The sequence below is a fragment of the Callorhinus ursinus genome, unplaced genomic scaffold (assembly GCF_003265705.2).
Source record: "Callorhinus ursinus isolate GAN/ISIS: 27379988/994484 unplaced genomic scaffold, GSC_fseal_2.0 scaffold59, whole genome shotgun sequence".
NCBI lineage: Eukaryota > Metazoa > Chordata > Mammalia > Carnivora > Otariidae > Callorhinus > Callorhinus ursinus.
In genome coordinates, this window is record NW_027397121.1 from 3,568,034 (window position 1) to 3,590,400 (window position 22,367).

At 45.8% G+C, this 22,367-nt stretch overlaps 1 protein-coding gene and 1 pseudogene across 3 annotated transcripts in view; one reads left to right on the forward strand and one right to left on the reverse strand.

Annotated features, from left to right (window-relative positions):
- Positions 1-229: 229 nt before the first annotated feature.
- Positions 230-3,809, forward strand: LOC112815975 (TM2 domain-containing protein 1 pseudogene; annotated as a pseudogene).
- Positions 3,810-6,156: 2,347 nt separating this feature from the next.
- RNF8 (ring finger protein 8) overlaps positions 6,157-22,367 on the reverse strand; it is a 33,810-nt gene continuing 17,599 nt past the window's right edge. For 2 of the 3 annotated variants that reach the window (XM_025862326.2, XM_025862327.2), the window contains exons 4-8: positions 20,222-20,284; positions 17,708-17,797; positions 15,334-15,441; positions 13,181-13,385; positions 6,467-6,630 (exon numbers count right to left, since the gene is read on the reverse strand). In XM_025862326.2, the coding sequence (XP_025718111.1) occupies positions 6,614-6,630; positions 13,181-13,385; positions 15,334-15,441; positions 17,708-17,797; positions 20,222-20,284 (483 nt within the window). In that variant the 3' untranslated portion in view covers positions 6,467-6,613. Of the gene's footprint in view, positions 6,631-13,180; positions 13,386-15,333; positions 15,442-17,707; positions 17,798-20,221; positions 20,285-22,367 lie in introns of all 3 variants that reach the window. The other variant, XM_025862328.2, reaches the window with a different exon arrangement.

Genomic DNA, 22,367 nt, shown 5'->3' on the forward strand with positions numbered 1-22,367 from the left:
TCTCTTGTTAGAGGACTCCTGTAGGAAGACGGCTTGAGTAAGCATGATGGGCACACTGATGGCCCTGCTGAGGACTGAGGCTCTGCTGCTGTTGATTATATCCCTGTCCTCCACGAAGGATCTCGTGGTTCATAACTCATGGTTATGAAAACTCAGGTCACTGAAGAAGTGGGGATGCAGGGGGTGGCATGGCATCTGCCTTCTCCCTGGGCCTCTGGCCCCAGTGGTTATGGGGCTGATGGTCAGCAGCAAGTTTGTTGAGAAACTGGAGATTCTGAAAGTGTTCGTGATTCCAAAGGTGACTCAGTGTGGCCTAGAGTTGTGGGGAGGGCCGCTCTGCCTCTGCAGGGACACCACTGCCATCCTGCCGAGCAATTCCAGAGCGCCAGGAAGGAGACAGCACCCTTGGCCTGACTAGTGGCTTTTTCCACGAAAACTGGGAAGACCCAGGGTGAGAAGGCCTTAGGAATCAACCATGTGGGGAGATGCCAGTGACGTTCTGGTAAATGTTTAACTGGCTATCCCAGCGGGGTCAGGGGGCTCCGATTTGTGGCATTCTGCCAAATTTCCATGGTGTAAATAATCCCACCGTGACTGATTTCAAACTACCAACATGACCTCACTGAATGCGGAGTTAGGAAGCAATACACACAATCAGCTCTTGCAAGTCAGGGCACCACTGGGAGAGGTCTGGGTAAGGAGCTGAGGAACCAAGAGCCACAGGTCAGGAGAGTCCTCACAGCTAGGCATAAACTCACGAAGGCACATGTCCTGGAAACCTGCCCAGCCCCACCCCCCGCCCAAGGCTCAGTGTGGTGTCAATGCTTCTTTTAGACACATTTGGTTGTGCCTACCTGAAGCTCCCTCAGTGGTCACCTAGTTGACTGCCTACATAGGGCAATGGTGGTCTTATGCAGTTCTGAGGGGGTCTTCTGGGCCTGCCTTCCATGCTGTGAGGGACCAAACTTGCCTCAGAGATGCCCTTGAAGGCCTCTGGCTAGAGCTAGGGAGAGGCTGATCTCCAAAGAGCTGGTCCCTACATCCTAAGCGGAGGCAAATGGCCGGAGAACACTCTGGCAAACCCAGGTCCTGAAGGTATGAAATTCCAGCTTTATATCTTGGGAGTGGATGCAGTCTGGAGTTTGAGGAATGTGAAGACACATCCAACATGCTAGCTCCATAGGTAGCACTGCTCAGCCCCTCCCACAGTAATCTGGGAAAACCTTTGTGGGAAGCTTTTGACCCCGCCGAGAACAGACTGTAGGCTCACAGCAGCTTTTTTTTTTTTTTTTTGTCAGGGCCATACCCCAAACACATAGAGCAGCACCTAGTCAAAAATAGGTATTTAATAACTATTACTGAATCTACTGGAAACATCCAGAATTCAAATGGCTACTGGATGACAAAAAAGTTACACCAGATTAAAGTGTTCACAGAGCCCAAAGGGAAGTGGGTAGTAGAGACAGCGGGTCTGGAAATTGGATCTGAGGTGGGGATCTGCTTTAGAATTTGGTAAAGCAAACAAGAAGCAGGATATGAGGCATGGAAATTAAAGTAGTGAGCTCTGGTAACCCCTAGTGGGTACACTGTTCAGGGGTGCTGAAGACAGGAGAAATACAGCATGTATTCACTGAGCACCTACTACAGACCCAACCCTCTCCTGGAATTCGTATGCTCTTCTAAACTAACGAAATTAGTTGAACAAGACAGTTCATTATTTCTCATCAATACAAGGCCCGTCTTCTCCCCAGAAGCCCCTACTCCTACTGCCTCAACTCCCATTTATAGAAAAAGCTAAAGGAAGTGACCAAATGGGAAGTTGAACTGGTGTCCAGAAGAACAAGCTCTTGGCCTACTGTTACCAGTGGCAGCATTCTGCTCAAATCAGGTCCTGTACCTGTTAACAAGCCTGCATCTCTTGGTGGGGGACAGTGATTACATGATTCTCTACTTTCGTAGGTTCTGAGCTTAGGACCACAATGCAAGTTAAATGTTCCTTCTCTTAATTTCTGTGTCAAATAGAGTTGTTAGGATTCTTTAGAGGCCTAGAATGTGTTTTGAGAACATATTTAGGGCATCGCTAAGTTTCTAGGATGCCCTTAGCTATGAAGTGGGGAGATTCTATCCAGAGTCAGGATGTAAAAAGCAAACGGGCAGCTGGAGAGAATTGCCCATCGCAGGCACTCTTTGCGGCTGTGGTGACTGCCTGAATAGTCGTTCAGAGGAAAAAGTAGTGAGAGAGAAGGGCTGGAGAGAGATAACAAGGGGCTTTAGGCCTTTCTCTAAAAAGACCAGCTTCCAATTGGAGAAGCAGATGATGAGTATCCAGCTATGGAACCCACAAAGGGGAAAGTGCCCCACCCGGGGCACAGTCTGAGTGCTGAGATGAAGCCCGCCCGGAGGTGCAGTAAGCCCTTTCTAGGCTAACGTAATCAGACATATATGGGACACCTGCCACTCACTGCAAAGCGCTTCACAGAGCAGGCTGGCTGTATTCATCTGTGTAATAAAGCTGACTCTGAAACAAACCCTTCCTACCCAGTTTCTCCGAGTCCTGTTGTAGAGAACATGCCTTTAATTAGAGTCAGACTACACAGTGGTGGGGCTCAGCTATACTGTGGTTTGGTGCTGCAGGCAGAAAAGTTACCATGTATTTTTCTAAGCAAGCAAAAGGTAGATGTTTAATATCAGGTATCTCTCCAGGGAAAGAACATCCTGTAGCTCAGAGAAATGATGCAAAAGTTTGGGCTAGTTTTTGGTTTGTCTTCTAAAAATAGAACATTCAGGTTTTTGCTTGTGAGCAGCGCCATAACTGGGATAATTATTTAGGCCTCACAACTGCTTGTCAGGGTTTTTAAGGGATGGAGAGATTGAGGCTCAGGAAGGTTGAGTAACTTGCTCAAGGTCACACAATTACAAATGGCAGGGCTGGGATTCAAACCCAGCTAGTCTGACTTTTAAATGTTTTCTTTTGCTTAGGCCTGTATTTAAGAGCTCAACTTTCTTGTGTGCCCCACTGGAGAAGAACGTGGTATTCTGAAAGCAGAGGTTTTAAGTCACCCTGTGTCCAGCAGCTGAAGGAGGGAATGGTCAGTCTGTGAGATTATTAGTCTCAGCAGATGGCCTTCAGGCTCTTCCAGTCAAGATGTTTCTTCTTCTTCAGGGATCTTTGCTCTAACGATAAGAATGTTCACTGCAACATTGTTTTTAAGCGTAAAAAGTGGGAGTCATTGGCCCCTAACATGCCCAACAGCTCCTGGGTGTCCTGTGGTTCATATCAGTTACCATGGGACCTTGGAGGGTTGCCACCACCACCACTGAGGGCAAGGAGATACAAATGTGAGAACGTCAAAATGGGACAGTATTTTTGTAAATATCTAAAACACAAAAACAAAAAAAACCCAACCAAAAAACAATGCTATGCAAGAACTAATTACTTGTATAAACTACACACCTCGTGCTGTTTTCTAGCATCCAAGACAACTTAGGAGGATTTCTGTGGCAATGAAACATTTTACCGGAAATGAAGTTGATTTTTTCAAGCTCCCAAATGTAAATGTAAATGGCTATTCATACAAAGTAATAGTTGCACTTTTGCTTGGATGGTTGGGAGATCATTTTATCTTGGATACTCTGCCATAGGATTTGTGGAATTGGGAGCCTAACTGATTTCATTCTTATTTCAGTGCATATTGTTGGACATTCGATGGAAGTGGTTATCTTATAGATTCTTATGGAACCAGACTTACAAGACTATTACTAATAAAACATTTAGGAAAATAGTTACAACCATAAACATTTTTTTTTAAAGATTTTATTTATTTATTTGAGACAGAGAGAATACGAGAGAGAGAGAGAGCACATGAGAGGGGGGAGGGTCAGAGGGAGAAGCAGACTCCCTGCCGAGCAGGGAGCCCGATGCGGGACTCGATCCCGGGACTCCAGGATCATGACCTGAGCCGAAGGCAGTCGCTTAATCAACTGAGCCACCCAGGCGCCCAACCATAAACATTTTTTAAAAGAAACAGACTGAGGGACACCTGGGTGGCTCAGTTACAGTTAGTTAAGTGTCTGCCTTTGGCTCACGTCATGATTCCAGGATTCTGGGATCGAGTCCCACATCGGGCTCCTTGCTCAGCGGAGAGTCTGCTTCTTCCTCTCCCTCTGCCCCTCCCCCTGCTTGTGTGCCCTCTCTGTCAAATAAATAAAATCTTTAAAAAAAAATTTAAAAAAATAAAAGAAACAGACTGAGCCTCCTTGATTTTAATAAAGAACTCACAGTATGTGGATTTCCAGACTTTCCTTTTTCCTTCTTTGCATACCATTTTATGGGTTCTATGTGATTTTTTTGTTATTTTTATTTTGTTGTTTTAGTTAAAAGTACATATTCTGAGATTTATGTAATAGGACTTTGAGAGCTGTATAAAAAAAAGTAAAAGGTTTAAAGCAACCCAGATCAAAAACAGACTGGAAAAACAAATTATGGTACAAACACACAGTGGAATAATAGGCAGCTAGAACAAAGAGGAAGTTCCTTGTGTTCTGATATGGAACCATCATGCAAGATATATCTGAAAAAAAGCAAGGCATAGAATAGTGTACAGTCTGTCATAATTCGTTTTAAAGAAGGGAAAAGACTATGTATGTGTATTTTGTTTGTACAGTCAGAGAAGATCTCTGGAAGGATACCCAAAGAACTGGTAACACTCATCAGCACTGTGCCGGCAAGTGGTCACTGGGGGACAAGGGTGATAGGATTTTCACTTTCCATCCCTTTGTACCTTCTGATTTTAAAGCATGCAACCATATTACCTATTCAAAAAATGTTTATCTGTAGTCTTCTAAAAGTGAATTATGATGTGAGCTTAAAAAAAGGGGTGTCTGGGTGGTTCAGTCAGTTAAGTGGCCAACTCTTGGTTTTGGCTCAGGTCATGATCTCAGGGTCCTGAGATCGAGCCCCGTGTCAGGCTCCATGCTCAGTGGGGAGTCTTTTTGAGGATTCTCTCTCCCTCTCCCTCCACTTTGGCATGCTCTCCCCCGACCCCCCACCTAAAATAAATACATAAATCTTAAAAAAAACAATCCAACAGAATATACAAAAATTTATATATGCCCACACAATCATATACACAAAATACATGTACAGGGGAAATTCAGTGTTACATCAAGATGCTAATCATCTTTTATTTTTAATAATCTTTATCAGGATTTTTATGATGTGGTTATGATGATGTACGTTTAACTCACTTCCACCATGACTGCACCAGCGTTCCAACCAGTAATCAAGTTCCAGAGATGGAAATGAAGATTAGGACTCTGGATTCCCAATATTTCCAGAATACTCAACAAAGGAAAAAATCTCCAGTCCCTAAAATGTTGGTGAGTCAATACTTCCCAATCCTTAATAAAAACACAGGGCATATAAATAAAGCACTACAAAGTATGGTTCTCCAGGTAGACAGTAAAAAGGGTAGCAAACTGCTAAATGACATAACGTGCAGTTTCCTAATCCTACGAGAGAGCTCCCTGTTTCAAGTCACTACTCTTCAGCTTCCTGTTTCTTCTCTCATTCTCCTCACTAGTAACCAAGGAGGCCACGGGTCTTCCTAAGCTTCTATCTCCCAAACATCAAACTAGTTCTTTCTGTTTAAAAGGGGAGAGGCAGCAAAAGAGAAATGACTGTTAACTTAAACATAAACAGATAAACAAACAAATAAATAAATAAAATCGCATTCTCATAAAACCACTGCCCTTGTTTTCTGACACTGGGTAAAAGAGATTTGGGGGCACTTGGCTGCTTCCGTCAGTGGAGCGTGTGACTCTTGAACTCAGTGTTGTTAAGTTTGAGCCCCACGCTGGGCATAGAGTTACTAAATAAATAGATTCAGAAACAACTTCCGAACCCCAGCTGAAAGAAGGGAATCCACCCCCTCCTGAAACCAGGTAAGCAGTGACCTACCTCTGGAATGAAAAGGACAAACAGGGTCTTAACAGAGCCCATCTGCTATGGCCATGATCTTGGGCTTGGTTCTTAGGCTGACATTCACTTGAGTCTATCATCTGATACAGTCACTTTCTTGGTTGCAATTTATGAGCTACCAGTGTTTACTTGAGACTGTGTGGGAGCTGGAAAGGAAGAAGATAAATACACCAAAGCCCAGCTGAGCAACTGATAGGCTTTACATTTTATTTCCAGGAAATGACATCTTGTTTTCACAAAGAGGTAGACCATCCTCTCCAAGAGAGGCTGCCTTAGCTTTTAGAGTCAGCCGTAGGGGTACCCCAACCTGTCCAAAACAAATGTCAACTGAGGGGCTTCTGAGGTACCAAAACGCTAACAGAAACAATCAAGTTAAAAAGCAGAACAGAAATACATAACCCATTCACCACACAGGGAAGCAGAGTCTCTCAAGTCCCCGGAAGCAGCCCTCGTGGTGGCAGCACGGCTAGCCAACATCGGTCGTGCGGGGGACTCGCTCTCAGTCTCTGTCCCACGGGGCTCCGTCCTGAGCGCCATCTGAGAGAGGCCCAAGACCTGTCCACAGATAATCCTCCAGACCCTCCCAAGCTTCCACTGCCTGGCAGTCCCTCGAACGCCCCTGGAGCGTGGTCTTCAGGACAGTCTCTTTGCTTGGAAGAGAAAGAGAAGAGAATTAAAAGAGGAGCCTGCATTTCCCTGGTCCGGCCTCCCTGCTGCCACCCTCATGTCACGCTGCACAGAGCCTGCTCCTCATTTCTCCCAGAGTAAGAGTTCAAGGCCCACTCCTACCAAAGGCCCGTGAGGTCCTTCTGTGCTGCCCCCCTCACCCAGAAGGCACGCTCCACTCTGGTCATACTGGCTGCCTCGCAGCCCTCCGCCTCCCCAGGCGCATTCCCCCTTCCTGTAACACTCTTCCCCGCAAGGTGGCCTGGCCGCTGCCTCCAGGGCTTTACTCCAGTACTGCCTTCTGACACCTCCCAAGACCACCTTACCAAAAATGGCAACGATCACTCACTCCCTGATCCCTCGCTTTTTCTCCGTAGCACTAATCACATCTAACTCACTAGATTTTCACTTCTCTTTCTATTCCTGGATCCTAGAGCAGCGCCTGGCACAAAGCTGGCCCTCATTGAACACGTGTTGAAGGACGAAGGAATTACATACACAGCACTAGGCAAGGAGAGAGAGACAGGGAGAGATGGGAGGGACAATTTACCGCTATTCACTGTTTCTGCTTCCTCAATCTGGGGAAGCAGGGATCCTGGCCTAAGAGCACAATAAAGCTACCAGGGAGACCGTCCCCTTCCCTGAGGTTGAGGTCCTGAACAACTGTCGGCAGGAGGACTGACAGGGTTATAAAAGCTACTCTTCTCCACTTGTGGGCAGCCTTGGGGAGCTGAGAGAGCTAAGCGAGGCTCCCCTCCCTGCAGCTAATAGCCTCACCTAGTAACTCACAGAAAGATACAGAAGCCACAAGAAAGAAATTCTCTTGACTCCCCTCAAGCAAATTTCCTTGCCCACCCGCCCACATTAAACCCTTCTCTCTAGAAGACAGATGTACCCTCCCACTTTTAAAAGACTAATTCCCCAATCTGGGCCATGCATCCCCTGCCCTGCCCCGTCCGGATTTCCAAAGAATCTGAGCCTGCCCGCTATCTCAACTTCCCAGCCTCTCCTCTGCCGCAGGCTCAGCAACTGCACACACTCGGATCTCTCCTGTCTTTAACAAAACAAAACCAAACAAAACCAAACCCTCCCCTTACCCCACCCCCTCCTCCAACCAGGGCCTTCTCTTGGTGCTGCCCCTACCACCTTGGCGGTAGCCAAATTTCTTGAGGACCCTGTCTATCTTACTCTGCTCTACTCCCTGACCTCACACCCATTCTCCAGTTCACTGCAAACTAGCCTCTCACCCCACCAGTCCCCCCAAACCTGTACTAGATGAAGTCATCCACAGCCCACGCTCCTGCTACATCCAAGAGGCAGTCTTTCAACCTATGCCCTGCTTACTTTTATCCCCAACATCTGGCACTTAGTAGGAACTGAGAAGGAAAGGCCCAGGTGAAAGGAAGCAAGGAACAGACATTGGTTCTGGTTCCGGTTTCCCGGGACAAGGGTGAAAGAGGTCCAAACTCTCCAGAGTCGGAAAGCAGAAAGCAATTCAAGCAGAAGCCTTAGCCGGGAATAGGAGCATGTCCGGTCTCATTAGATTTCTTAAAAACCACAGTAGCAGACAGTCGGGCAGGATATATATCCAGTTGGTGCAGAGAAGCCTCAACGGGTGATGCACCCAATTCTATGATATTCTATGGGGAAAGGGAGGAAGAAGCACAATCAGTGACCCCAGCCACTCTCTAAGATTAGTTCATGGAAATCTAAAAATGCTCTGTGTTCATCTAGAGTTAAGTGTAGAAACCAAGAAACTCTCAGGGAAAATCTGGTTTGATTAATGACATCCTCTGTATTCACACAGGTCGTCTTCTATAATAAGCACTTCCTGAAAGTGTATGTCTGTAAAGCAAATCATCAAGTTACATGCTCATCAGAAGGGAGAATCCAATTTTTAAAGAACCAAAATAACTCTGTTTTATCATTAAGAAGACAAAAGGGGAGCCTCAGTGGCTTAGTTGGCTGAGTGTCCAACTCTTGATTTCGGCTCAGGTCATAATCTCAGGGTAGTGAGATGGAGCCCCGCTTCAGGCTCTGTGTGTCAGGCTCCATATTCAGCACGGAGTCGGCTTGTGCCCTCCTTGTGCCCTCGCTACCCCCCCACCCCCGCCTGTGCGAGTGCACGTGCGCTCTCTCTCGCTCTCTCTCAAATAAATAAATAAAAAACTTAAAAAAAAAAATAAGTCTAAAGGACTCTAGAGTCGGCAAGCAATCTGAGGTTCTGGGGCTTCACGGGTTGCTACTCCACACGCACTGTAATTAATCCCACCTCTACGCCGATCACAGTCCCCTCCCCCACTGGGGGGACAGTTGCTGTGCTGCCCTTGTCATTTCCAACTATGCATTCTGAGATGCCAGTAATGGTGATGGCGGAGATGCCCATCAGGGATAAGGAAAGGAAGGACAATAGACAAAGAGAAGGAAAGGAAAATTAAGGGGCAAAAATGGGAGGTGGTGATGGAGAAATACAAAAAAAGCTTCTAGGGGCACCTGGGTGACTCAGTCGTTAAGCGTCTGCCTTCGGCTCAGGTCATGATCTCAGGGTCCTGGGATCGAGCCCCACATCGCGCTCCCTGCTTGGCGGGAAGCCTGCTTCTCCCTCTCCCACTCCCCCTGCTTGTGTTCCCTCTCTCGCTGTGTCTCTGAAAAAAAAAAAAAAAATTAAAAAAAAAAAAAAAAAAACTTCTAGTAACAAGTCTACTAATTTTCTATCCCATGGCGATTTTACAAAGGAAGAATTTTTAAAAGTCAAAAATTTTAAAGAGTTCAGTGTTACATACTATTTGAGTGCGTGCATGTGGACACCCCAGCCCATGCCTACCTTGCTGAGAGCCATTTTCCCCCAGATGAACTGTCCTGCTGGGCAGGCATGCTGACTTCATGCACACGACCCTTCAGATTCTCTAGGGGCAGGACTGGGTGGATTAAGAGTACTTGCTAACAAGTATTCTCTCTGGATGAGCTCAGCTTGCCAGACACGGTTACTGAGGCCATGCCCACATCCTCCTCTACAGGCTCTGTCTTTCAGCAGAGGGGGATGGGCATTATCAAGGAACACCTTGCAGCTGTGCAGACAGATACTCTTTTCAGTGACTGCCACTTTCTCCTGTCCCGCGTCTGGATCACCCTCCTCACAGCCTACAGGAAACTGGCAGGAGGCCACAGGCCCTGTGGTCTGACCAGAGTCTATCTTCCCAGCGACCCTCAAGTCTGCAGGGGCCTGTGTCACAGACTCAGGGAAGCTGTGCTTCCTAAACCCTTCTCCCCACCTCAGCATACCTAAAGGCCACAGCGTGCTCCCGCCAGTAGCCTTGGTTCAGTGTAATAGTACCAAGGAAGCCAGGGGACGTAGTCTGAAAAAGCCCCTGGATTGAAAATCACTATTCTAAAGGACCGACAAGATTTTATTTCTAGATAATTTGCTTTCTTCTTTTCTGAGCACAACCCAAAGAAACTGCTAGGGAAAGCTAAAAGTGAGAATGTTAACACCCTTGTCAACCAACCAACATTTAATGAGAACAGAACAAACAGAGGAGGGGGGAGTAGCTGACAGAAGACTCTGCTCTAGCCCCTCACCAGCTCCGGAGGGAGATCCTCTATAGGGAATGTCAAAAAATGTCTTCCCTTCAGAAAATCTCATGTCAATATCCCAGAGAGCCACAATTATTCATGTGACAAGCACTTACTAGATGTTTATTATCTGCCCCAGCTCCAGAGCATCCTTTTTCTAACATAGGCTCTAGTATCCGAGCATTTTCCTCCTCTCCTCTGTATAATCTGGCCTCACAGAGTTCACAAGGACCAGTGGCTCATCAGTCATGCGGCATCACTCCTCCCACGGGGATACGGAACTAGAAGACAACAACCAGCCAGGGAGGCCTGGAGTGGGGCTGCTCTTGGTGGAATCAGCACCTTACACCGCCAGACAGACAGGTTTCCCTCCCTGAGTCTGTGGTAAAAGAAACCCCTGCCCAGGAGGAAAACAGCCCTCCTGCGGTATCCAAACTCTGACAATTACAGGCCTGCCAATCCCAGTTCCCAGATCCTAAGTCGGGTCCTTCTTTAAAATTCCCATGCACTGGGGATTAAACAGCTTTCAATCGGCAAGGAAGGTTGGTATTTGAACTGAGAATTTTCTCTAAACCTCACATTGCAGACCAGTGAAGCTGCTGATGGCTCTGGCACGTTTCCCTAAATCAGGACTCAAAACCTTCTGTCTGTCTCTGGAGAACACCTCGGAGCTACATTCGCTGCAATAACCACAGAAACGGAGACCAGTGTCAGCGCCCCTCCCAGCGGGGGAGAGCGAGGCGGGAAGGCCACTTCAGTTCACCGCGTCCGCTCCAAGGGTTACCGACAAGGCACAGAGGCACCCTCTTTAGCCTCTGGAGGGAAAGGGGGGTTTGATGTGATTTATTCTGCAGGGTTAACTGTGTGAGGGGAGCCAGAGGTGAACTTAAGACACGGGGCTCTTCTTACCCTTTCCAGTGCTGCATGAAGCCATCTATCGCACTTGCACGCACAAGAAGAAACCCAGTCAGTGCGCTTGGTGAAGAAAGTACATGGGTGTCCCCAACCCCTGAGACCCAGCACACTCCAACTCAAAGGCTGACCTGGGTTAAATCTGGGTCCCAGGTCACTGGTCCTCTCAGAAGGCATTCACAATACCTCAGCGGACACTTCCTAAGCCGTGGCTGTCCTCAGGCTGCCCTGGCACCATGTGGACATTCTGTCACGTATGGGCAATGAGGGGGCACTGCTATGAACACATCACTGCTTCTCGTGCCTCTGTGCTTTGTGCTGAAGCCTCTGCTTGGAAAGCTCCAGCCCTGGGAACCTTTAAGACTCAGTTCAAATGACACTTCTTCCATGAAGCTTTCTACTGGACCTCTACCTGCCCAGACCAAACCGACAGCCCGCTCCTCTACAGTGTACCAGCAAACTGGCATGGAACTTGTCTGACTGCCCACTTGCCTTTCTCCCTCCTCCATACAGACTTAGTGCTGTGGGAGCGGCGACAAGGCCGTATGTATCTCTTTATCCCCGTGTGATGTGTACCGTTCCTGTAAATGTTGACGGAGTGAGAAGTGAGGGGAAGAGCAATGGGATTCTGCCAGAATCAAGCGGCTCCTGCAAGGTAAAAGATCTGGGGGGACTCAAACTGGCCACAAAATCTATGAGCACATAGCTGTCAGGAAAGTGGAAAACACTTTAGTTCCAAAGAACCACCTGAGGGCTGTCCCACCCTTCCCCAGGTGAGAATGTCTTCCTTGGCAGGACAGGCTCAAGCCCACTTCCTGCTCAGCAGCTGCTTCACCTGGCTCTGCACAGGCTTTCAGCCTCCGCTCTGGCTGACCAGCCGAGGGCCAGAGTCACAGCACGGCCGCCTGCAGATTAGCAGCAGATTCCTGGCCCTATTCAAAGTGGCTGACATTGGCTGAAGGGCTAGCAGGAAGGAAGCAGCGGACAGATGATCCTACTCTTAGCAGTGTGGCGTTTAGGCCTTCAGTTTCTCTGGACTTGGAGAAAGGTATATCCAGAGACACGTATGAGTCTGGTTTACCAATGGCCAGGTGGTGGGGAGCACCTGTAAGGACAGTGAGCTTCTGGGTCTTCTTCTCTGCTTGGCTTTTATAGGCAGCCAACTGACATCACTGCACTTTGGCTCTGATGCTCTCCCAGAAGGTAGTGCTGTGCTGGATTATTATTACCGTGATAATTGGATCCACCCTGCTTCTGTGCACTCTCATCCCTGGCCAATAACCAATCCTTTTTCCTCTCCATTAGCTTCCTTGTGCCTTGCCCCAAGATGCATCTTTTACCACAAGGACATTTAAGTCTCAAGTGGAGGGGCTCTGCAACCCTCAACACAGCAAGCGTCAAGGGTGATGAGATCACTTGGTTGAATAAGTGGATATGCACCAAGAAAGCATGGTTCAGTAGGGGAACTCACTCACCCATTTCCCCCATCTCTTTATTCAAATTCTCTCCAACTGGGAGACTAGCGGGTAGACATATTAGCATCCTCAAAGATTAAATTTCTCTCTCTAATTTAACATTATGTTCAATTTGTGTAATTAAGCTGTGACTTACTATAAAATGTGTGTTCTCATCAAGCATTCTCCAATTTGTCAATCTCTGACTTGTTCATCGCCTATTGATAACTGATTGTGTACCCAGCCCAAGATTTTTGCCAACACCTGGACAGCAACTGACCTGTCCTTAACAACAGCACCATCTAGTGATCAGTACAATAAACCTTCTGACCTTGTGTTTTCTACCCACATCCATAACCAAGGTACATACACTTAAATCTCCCCCTTTCCCGTTGCTCAAATACGTGAGTCCATTCTCCCTCAACTCTTTCTCACATGTTCATTACCTTTAACTCTCCTTCCTTTTTCCCCACTTCTCCCTCCTCTTCTTTAGCTTAAGAATCATTTATGTGACTCTCCTCCCCAACCAAAAAAATCGGCTTTGTCAGTCTTCTGTTGAGGGAACTCACTCACCTTCTTATTCACACCCACTCACCTTTTCGTTCCCTAATGAGGACCATTCGTCGTTCTTTCACTTCTGAGCTCAGATTATCTACCATCTTATTAATGCAATTGTCCAGAACCAGGGAGTGAGTTTTGGACTTGATGTCCTTCCGACAAATGGGGCATTCTACCTTCCGCTTCATCCACTCATTGATACAGTAGGAGCAGAAACTGTGGGCACAGTTCAAGGTGACAGCCTACAATGGGAATGTGAACACACACATCAGAACCGTCATGCTTGCTTTCCCAGGGAGGTTGTGATCTCAAAGCTAGGACAAGAGTTCATTTCCAAGGCCAAATGGAAATTTAACCCTAATCCCATCTAAAGGGCTTACAGAGGGTATTAGAATTGTTCTTGGGGCTGGGAGATTTTAAGTCAGATGGTTCATCTTCGTTCTCAAAGGTAAGTTCAGATTTGTCTGTCTCGTTCCACCAACTCAGACGACACTGCCAAGGCAGGTTAGCTACCTTGCAAACAAACGTCACTGGACACAAGTAGGGCTAGTAAGCGTGTGAATGGTACAAATACATCACTAATTCTCTCATGGAAAACAAATGTATAACCTGCTAATGGAGAATGAGAGCTTCAATTTTAATAGATGATGGGAAGCACACTCTGAATACTCAGTATATAGAATGGTAGGAGGCAGCATCTATACTCAAAAAAACTTAAAAAGTAAAATACATGTAAAAGACAACTAAAAAGTCTGGGGAAAAAGAAACTAAACAATGGGAAAAATGTAATGGATTCACTGACAGTGACTGAACCCTTAAGTAAATAAGCCTGAGAAGAGAGGGAAAGCAGAAGGGAGTCTAAAGCTGAGGAGCTCCTCCGAGTCACTCCAATGGTCAGATGTCTACCAGGGCCCTTTTCACTTCTGAAAATATAAACCGTGCTCTTCACTATTCTTGTTTATGTACATCTCCTAAAGATGTTTTTCTTTACATCTTTAGGAGATGTACATAAACAAGTTTTATGTTTTTCTGAGGCTCAAAAGTCTTCATTCCTGCTTTTAGGATAGTAGTGGAAAATAGAAATTATGCATTTTTCAAATGCCAAGTCAAGCACAGAAAGCCAACTAGGAGGTATTTTGTTAACTATATGAGATAAATCTTCACAAACAGGACTAAAAACCTGTCTGATTAAAATAAAACCTCTTTCCAACACTGACTTTACAAGGTCACCATAGAAAAGGTCAGGCAGTCTGCAGTAAACAAGGCGTGGGTCAGGTTGTTTGTCTGTTCTGTCTGTGGAGATGTTCCGGGTGGGCTAACTCATCACCCAGCCCAACATCCCTCCCCTTGCCTTCCTCTAGCAGAGCCCTGTCAAAGCCACACTGAGTCCCTCCAAAGTAGGGGATCAAATGACTAGAAACAATGAGGGAAATGATGACCTGAAGTCAAACTGGATCCAGAGCAAAAGAAACAGATCTACCCAGGACAGATTTCTCAGGAGGCTAATAGACTCAACCTCACTACAGACTACCAAAGACAAGGAAGGAATGCGTGCATGCATTTTCTTTTTTAAAGAAGTCTGAAAAACACTGTCATTTAACAACTTGAGTTAAGATGAGTGGTGTAAGATGAACTGGTCACAAATGCAAAAATTGGACATGGTAACAAATGGTAACCTAGGAGATGTTTTCGTTTTCACAGGGAGCCTCAAAGTCCCGGAAATATGTTCCATTTGGCTGAATTCCCAAAGTGGTCACACGTCAGTGACATTTACTACCCTGTTAAAGGCTGCACGAACTATCCGCCCACTCTCAGCACTGCGCCCATTCAGAGTAAAGAAAGAGAAGCTTTATTGAGCAGCTTTACTCTGATACCTCAAAAATCTAATGCCACGTCGCCCCGTTTTCTCCCAACAACAAAGAAATAAAGGCTTTATTGCAGCTAAAAAGAGCGACTGTACCAAATAAACACTCAACAACACACAAAATAAAAAGATCAGTAAAGGTAAAGAAGACTACAAAAGACAAATGAGACATGGCCACCTTTCGAGGTCACTTTTGAGGTCAGATAACTACAACAGATTCCTAGAATAAAAATCTCTTAATGTTTCCCTATAGCAGAACCTGTGCAGCCGAGGCTCCGTTCAGGGTTGAGAGGAGTAAGAAGGCATGAGCCACTGCTTGTAATTACCTCAATGAAGTATTCTGAGCAAATAATACACTGGAGCTCATTCTCTAGCACGTCATTCACGTGGCTAAGCACTTCCTCCTTCTGTGCTTGCACCTTCTCCTTCTCTTCCTGCAAAGACACACAATCCCATCTGTCATTTGGGGGAACCGACAAGAATGCAAAACAGGACAGGGAGCAGGTTAATTGTCTGGAATAGGATTCAGGAGTCTAAACAAAATATTCAACCTGGCACAGCAACAGGAGAAATGAAACCCTTTCCCAGAGGATTATGATTTCTCAGAACTGCTTTCTAATATAGGGCAATGGCTTCCTTTCTTTCCTCTCTCCACTTTTTCTGTATTTGCATTGTAGGTCTCCTTCCCCAGAACTAACCAAATGAGAAAAACTGAAGGTAGCATGCAGACCACCCAAGACTAGAATGAGGATTACATATCCTATAACTAACCGCAGTTTAGAGGTGATATAAAATCATCCCAAGCAACCAAGAACTTACTGGACACGAAAGCAGACATGAAAGACAGGCCAAAGAGGCAGGAAGCCTGAATTAGTTTATAAGGTCCCCTGTGTTCCTTGCAGCTGCCTCTTCTACAAAATAAGGCTAATACTTATACTCCTCCCTGGAGGCAGGAGGCTGAGAGGGCCTCTTCCAGGCCCTTGGGGATCTAAGCTCTATGATGCTTGCCACCTCCACCTCCTGCAGAGGTCTGCAGTCCAATTTCCCTCTGCTTCCCCCAAGAGGTCAGACCACCTGTGGACACACTTTTTGGGAAGGATCCTAGGTATGTTCTCTTGAAGCAAACATCTATTTATTTATTTATTTTTAAAGATTTTATTTAGTTATTTGACACAGATAGAGACCAAGAAAGCACAAGCAGGGGGGGGGGGCGGCAGAGGGAGAAGCAGGACCCCCACCGAGCAGGGAGTCCTATGTGGGGCTCGGTCCCAGAACCCTGAGATCAGGACCTAAGCCGAAGGCAGACGCTTAACACTCTGAGCCACCCAGGTGCCCCGCAGACATTTATTTAAGTCAGCACCTCATCCCCTAAACTGAAAGTGTCAGGAGCCCCTGAGGGGAAAGCTAAGGCCATTTAGGGTGTATCTCGGTGATTAATTTTTCATTTTTTTTAAAGATTTTATTTATTTGACAGAGAGAGAGACAGGGAGAGAGGGAACACAAGCAGGGGGAGTGGGAGAGGGAGAAGCAGGCTTCCTGCTGAGCAGGGAGCCCGATGCGGGGCTCGATCCCAGGACTGTGGGATCATGACCTGAGCCGAAGGCAGATGCTTAATGACTGAGCCACCCAGGCGCCCCAATTTTTCATCTTTTATTGTCTCTTTTAATCAAAGCAAAGACTGTCACACTGCTTAGGGCAGTGAAGAGGGTCTGGACCCATTTTAACTAAAGTCAAGTTCCCTGAAAACTTACAAATTGCCAGGTTTAAAAAGATGTGGTTTTTTGGAAGTTCAGAAAGAAAGTACTATGTGATTTAAACAGAGGATAAGGATCTCAAACCAAATGAAAGTTGAGTCTCCTCCTTTCTGTATTCTGCTCCAGGTCCGTCTGTGGGGAGGGGTGGGCTGAGAGATGCAGTCAGCCTTAGGCATTAAGTTTAGGGCAGAGGTTCCAAACCGGTGGCCTGTGGACTGGATCTGGCTGACAGATTTGTTTAGTTTGGCCCTCAGGGTATTAAAAAACAAAACAAAAAAACCTTGAATTTGTTGCTAATATTTAAAATTGAAATAGTTCACATAAACATTTGGATTTCCATCTTCTGTGGAAAAGTCAGAAGATCTGACAACAGTGGGCCTGCATTTCTGGATGGCAACAACTGGCTACAGCAGAGAAGAGCTGCCTCTCGGGGGCGGGGATGGGCAAGGGGGGTGGCAAGTGCCCCTGGCTGGTGTGCCTCTGTCCTCACAGCTCCCTACTGTGACCCTGCACCAAGGCCACTCCACTCACTTCTATTACCAGTCTACCCTGGAGGGCACCTGAGTTTAGAACCCCTAATTTAAGCATTCCACTGATGTGATGTGGGAAATAATTATCTACATGCATCAGGATGAACTGTTTCTCGACTATACCACCCCTTAGCCTGTCTCAGTGAAACACTCTGAAGGAGCATCTACCACAGCCAAAGGATGAGACTGCAGGATGAGAGTCTCATTCCCAGCATTTCGCTTCTGAATGAGGGAAGGAAAAAAATGTCTTAGAGGCAGACCCTTCTATAGGCCTGAATAATTTTACGCATTATTTCCCCTGAGGCAGAGAATTGCCATAATCTCTCTCTTCATTCACCATTGCAACCCTTGCACTGTTGAAAATGCTGAGTTGCATGTACTAACCAAATTCTAAACCTTCATCTTCTTTCTAGTACCTTGGTCTGTTCCAATTCTTTGTTCTTGGCTTGAATGACTGCTTCAAAGTCCTTCTTGCTGCGATTTAGTTCTTCCATTAGAGCCCGATGCTGCAGAAATGTAACAGATACATATTCAAGATGAGCTTATACTGCATCTTTCCTTTTAGCCACACACGAGCCTGCTCCCTCCATCAATGGCTTTGGTTCAAGGGATCAATGGATTGGCAACTTCAAGAATGCCTCTGTTCCTTCAGGACAGCCCACTTACCTGCTGGTTTTCTTCAGGGAAGGGGGAAGCTAGGGAGGGAGGTCATCAAATCCATTAATCCCTCTGGAAATAACCCAGCCTCAATGGCCATCCAAATCAACTAAAGAACTTACACTGCCCTCCAGAGAGTCTGATTCTGTAGGTTTGCCGGGGGGGGGGGGGGGGGAGACACAGGAATGTGCATTTTTTTTAAAAGCCGCCCAAGTGATTCTGGGAACCAATGCTCAAGAGCTGGTAAGTAATCTGAGGCTACCTAGCACTGGGAGTGGCTTTTAAGAAATAATCAGGGAGAAATGGAATGTCTAGATAATCATTTTTGTTGAAATAAAAAAGACCTTTAACCTATTTATTCTACAAATCACATACTACGTGCTTGTAAGGCAGTGCTGCCTGAACCCTGCCTGTGTCTTCTGGAAGCTGGCACACCCAAGAGCTAATAGCTCAATCATTGTGACTAACTGCCTACACTGAATGTCAAGAGATTCTACTTCTATGAAAATTTCTGAGCACCCTTGTGCTTAAGCGTAGCTTACACTTTAATTCTCACCTCAAATCCCTTCTTAAAAAGAGTGGAATAACGGTAAGTTTTCTGAAAGGATATTACTCAAGAAACAAATTTTAAGATGTGTGGTCTCCCTCCAAAAAGCAATTATATCAGAAGGCCTGGGTATTCATCTTGACCACTGATTAGATGTATGTGCCTAACTTACTCATCTATAAAATGGGACAACAGGTGCCCCTCCTGCATCAGTGTTAAGAAAATAAAGTAACAGATATTAAAGCATCTGGAAAAGTTTTTAAAGCTCTATGTAGGGGTGCCTGGGTGGCTCAGTCGTTAAGCGTCTGCCTTCGGCTCGGGTCATGATCCCAGGGTCCTGGGATCAAGCTTCACATTGGGTTCCCTGCTCTGCAGGAGGCCTGCTTCTCCCTCTCCCACTGCGTGCTTGTATTCCCTCTCTTGCTGTGTCTCTGTCAAATATATAAATAAAATCTTTAAAAAAAAAAAAAGCTCTATGTAAACGCAAGTTTTTCTAATTGCCTAGTAAATAAAAAAGAACTGCTATAGAGGGACCAACAGGGTGGACCAAAAAACCACCACTGTTTCAGTTGAGAGAGTGGTATGTCCCTAGGCATGTTGTTATAAACCATGACCTAAAAGTATCCCATTTTAGACTAATGAATGGAGACTGGCCAACTACCTCATGCTAAATGTTTTCCTATCTCTCAGGACAGGGTGAGGAGTTGTGGGTCCAAGGTACTCAATGATCCCTTGGGGATTTCCAAGTAGCAGAACCTTACTCTTTTCCAGTCAATTTCAAAACAATATTGCAATACAATTTAATAATGCTCTAAATGGGAAATATGCCTAGTTTCCCACCCTAGAAAACAAGCTTAGAAAATAAAATTCCAAAAAGACTGAATTAATTTTCACCCAAGGCTTTTCAAGGCTATTTGTACACCCCTTAGGGAAATCAAGGCAGGCATCCCCCCAAGCTCATAATAATACGGGGCTATTAGCATTCAAAGAAGGTTGGGAGTTAGATATGCAAGAAAAGAACGTAAGGAAAATTCTCCTAGACAAATTCTAATGCAATTGCTCACTCTTCTCAAGGAGATTTGAACCATCCCGCTAACCTCCTGACAAAACTTGCATCAAATTCCTGCTCATAAACACATTAAAGATGGAAGATAAAGCAGGTTTAAAAGATGCAAGGTTTAAAAGACTATCAGATGATAGTCAAGTTACATGAAATAAATTACAGGCAATCTTTGAAGGGAATTTATTCCTGTGAGCCTTGACCTTTCAGTAAATCGCTATGCTTTGCTAACTGTCAAACTGCACTCTCAACCTGACCTAAAATGCTTAATTGGAACATTCCTGAATGGTTTCTGGATGGCTTCAGCTCAGGAACAGTGAGGTAATAAAGACCCTTGCAGACGCTGGTGGCCAAGTCATAGATTGAAATGCCCCTCTGCTGGCCTCACCTTTCTGGAAGCACAGGCATTTCCCCCAGAGAGCCTCCTAACTGCTAAAGGCTCCATCCCATCTTCACTAGGGCAACGTCTGCTCAGATGAAGACCTAAGTTTTCATGCTGAGTCCTGGCATGTCTGTGAGGCCCAGTCTCCAACCTGATGGTGTGAGCAGCCGCTCGTCTGCAGAGTGGAGATCTGCAGAGGTGTGTGCTAAGCACAAGAGGCAGCCAGCGGCCACGGGAAGCTGCAGCCCACTACAATCCCAGTACGGTGGCAAGAAATAAGTTACCTCCTGCAGAGCCTGGGCCAACTGTTGCTTCAGGTCCTCTTCTCCTTGCTCCTTCTCCAAACCCTGCAAAGCCAAAAACAAAATGGAAGGTTTTCCTGCAGGGAGGGGGATAAAAGAAACAAAATCTAGCAACAAGCAGAGCCGACTGGCTTCTGTGAGCATCTGGAAACAACAGGGGGCAGGGAGCAGATGGAAAATCTCCCATTTTACTTTAAGTTGTTGGCAGGAAGGGATTTGAGCAGCGTGAACTACTTACTCAAACACTGCACACCTCAGGGCTGTCACCTTCAAGCTACCACCCAAGTTGTTCTGGAGAGAACCCCTTGGGTAATACTCCGAGTCTCCTTCACTGGTTAAAACCGTGACTCCCAGAAAGATGTAAACTGAGAGCTTCGAAGCCACCAAATATCTAAACTCAGATATAATCCCCTAGGTTGACACTCAAAAGCTCCACCACGTTTCTTCCCTCGATTCTGGCCGCCCTCCTAGTGTGAGTCTCTATCACTTCTAGCCCATAAACTGCTTCTCCTCCTTGCTACAACTTACGCTGTTTTCTCCATCAGCCCCCTCTGATATGGATGCCTTCCACATCATCGTTGCCCTATGTCCAGCACCTTCTACAAGACCCTCTAGGCCCTTCCCTCTTTAAGAACTACCTGCCCATTTAATATGCTAACTGGAAATTATTCTCTAATTTAAATATATAAACTTAAAACTCTCCTATTTTACATGTATAATATATCTCATTTCTTGAACAAGATTTATTTCTTAATGGCAAAAACCCTTTATTAAGCATCTTCAAAACCACCTGAACTCCAAGTATAGAACACCAGGCAATGTAGGTGCTCAAAAAAAAAAAAAAAAATCTGTGTGAAGCAACAACAGTTAAATGAGCTTTAGAACAATTAGTAGGAGTAGAATCCTTAGGGCTTGGTGGCAGAGGGAAATGCAACTCATAAACAAAGGACCAGATACAGTTCACCTTGAGCTATTTATATATGACCCTCAAATACCCTAGAAATCCTCCAAGCCAGTCCTTTCTGCCTTTCTTTACCATTTTGATATAGAAAAAGATTTTAAAGCTATATCCTGAAGCATGACCAAAGCAGCCACAAATATTAATTAATAATAACTCTTGTTCCTGAACACATTAGCCTTTAAAGAAGGTTCTGCTCCGGTGAAGGTGTCATACACTAAATATGAAAAGATGAACTCCCTCCATTAACTTCAAGAACTAGTCCAGGGCAGTAAGGGAAGCAAAAAGGTACACATAAGCAAGCAGTGTATAACCTCAGAAAGACCTATTTAATCCATGGCTTTTGCTAATGCTACCAGTTCAAGGGGATAGCAGAGATTAGAATGAAATTTATAAATTGTTCAGAAATAAGCCAACACTACTGGTTGTTCCTTGCCCTGAGTAAAGTAAACAAAACAGAAAAGCTTATTCACTTCAATCCTGATTGGTCCTTTTTATTTCTAAGTCAACAACGGGGAATTCTTGACATTCAATATTACCTGAGCAAGTAGGTGGGAGTAAACGCGTGCCTCTTGCCAGATGGGAACTGACATTTTGAGCAGGGACCAGGATCAGCTCTAGCCTAGAAGCTTTGTGCAAGAGTTTGCAATCTAAGCAAATGACTCAGGGATGGAGACACATTTGGTCTTACCCGGACACAGCTAAGACGGTCATTATTCGACCCTCCTCCTAAAGGCACTGGGGAAGGTGCTTATCACTCAACCCAACAACTGAATCACAGTATACCTGGCCCCTCCTGTGCTGGATGCTTAGGATAGAAACAAAAACATTTTCTGCCTTTCTAGGCTCCCACTTCCTAGGTTAACTACAGAGTTAACTAATCATCAGAGCTAGTAAGTTGCCAGGCACAACAAGGGCAGAGTTACCACCTGACCCATCGCTGCCTTGGGGCTAAGTGATTTGGCTTTGACACAGCAAAGAAATTCATAAGGACCACTATTGGTTTAACTGAGTGTACTGTGGTTCTGTGGCCCCCTGACCTTCATCCAACCTCTCTCTGAACTTACCTCAGTTCTCAGGGGCCTCAGCTTTACACCCTGAGATCAGTTATGTCCTGGCTAGCCATCTACCTTACCCCATCATGGCACCACACTCTGGCTCTTGACCATC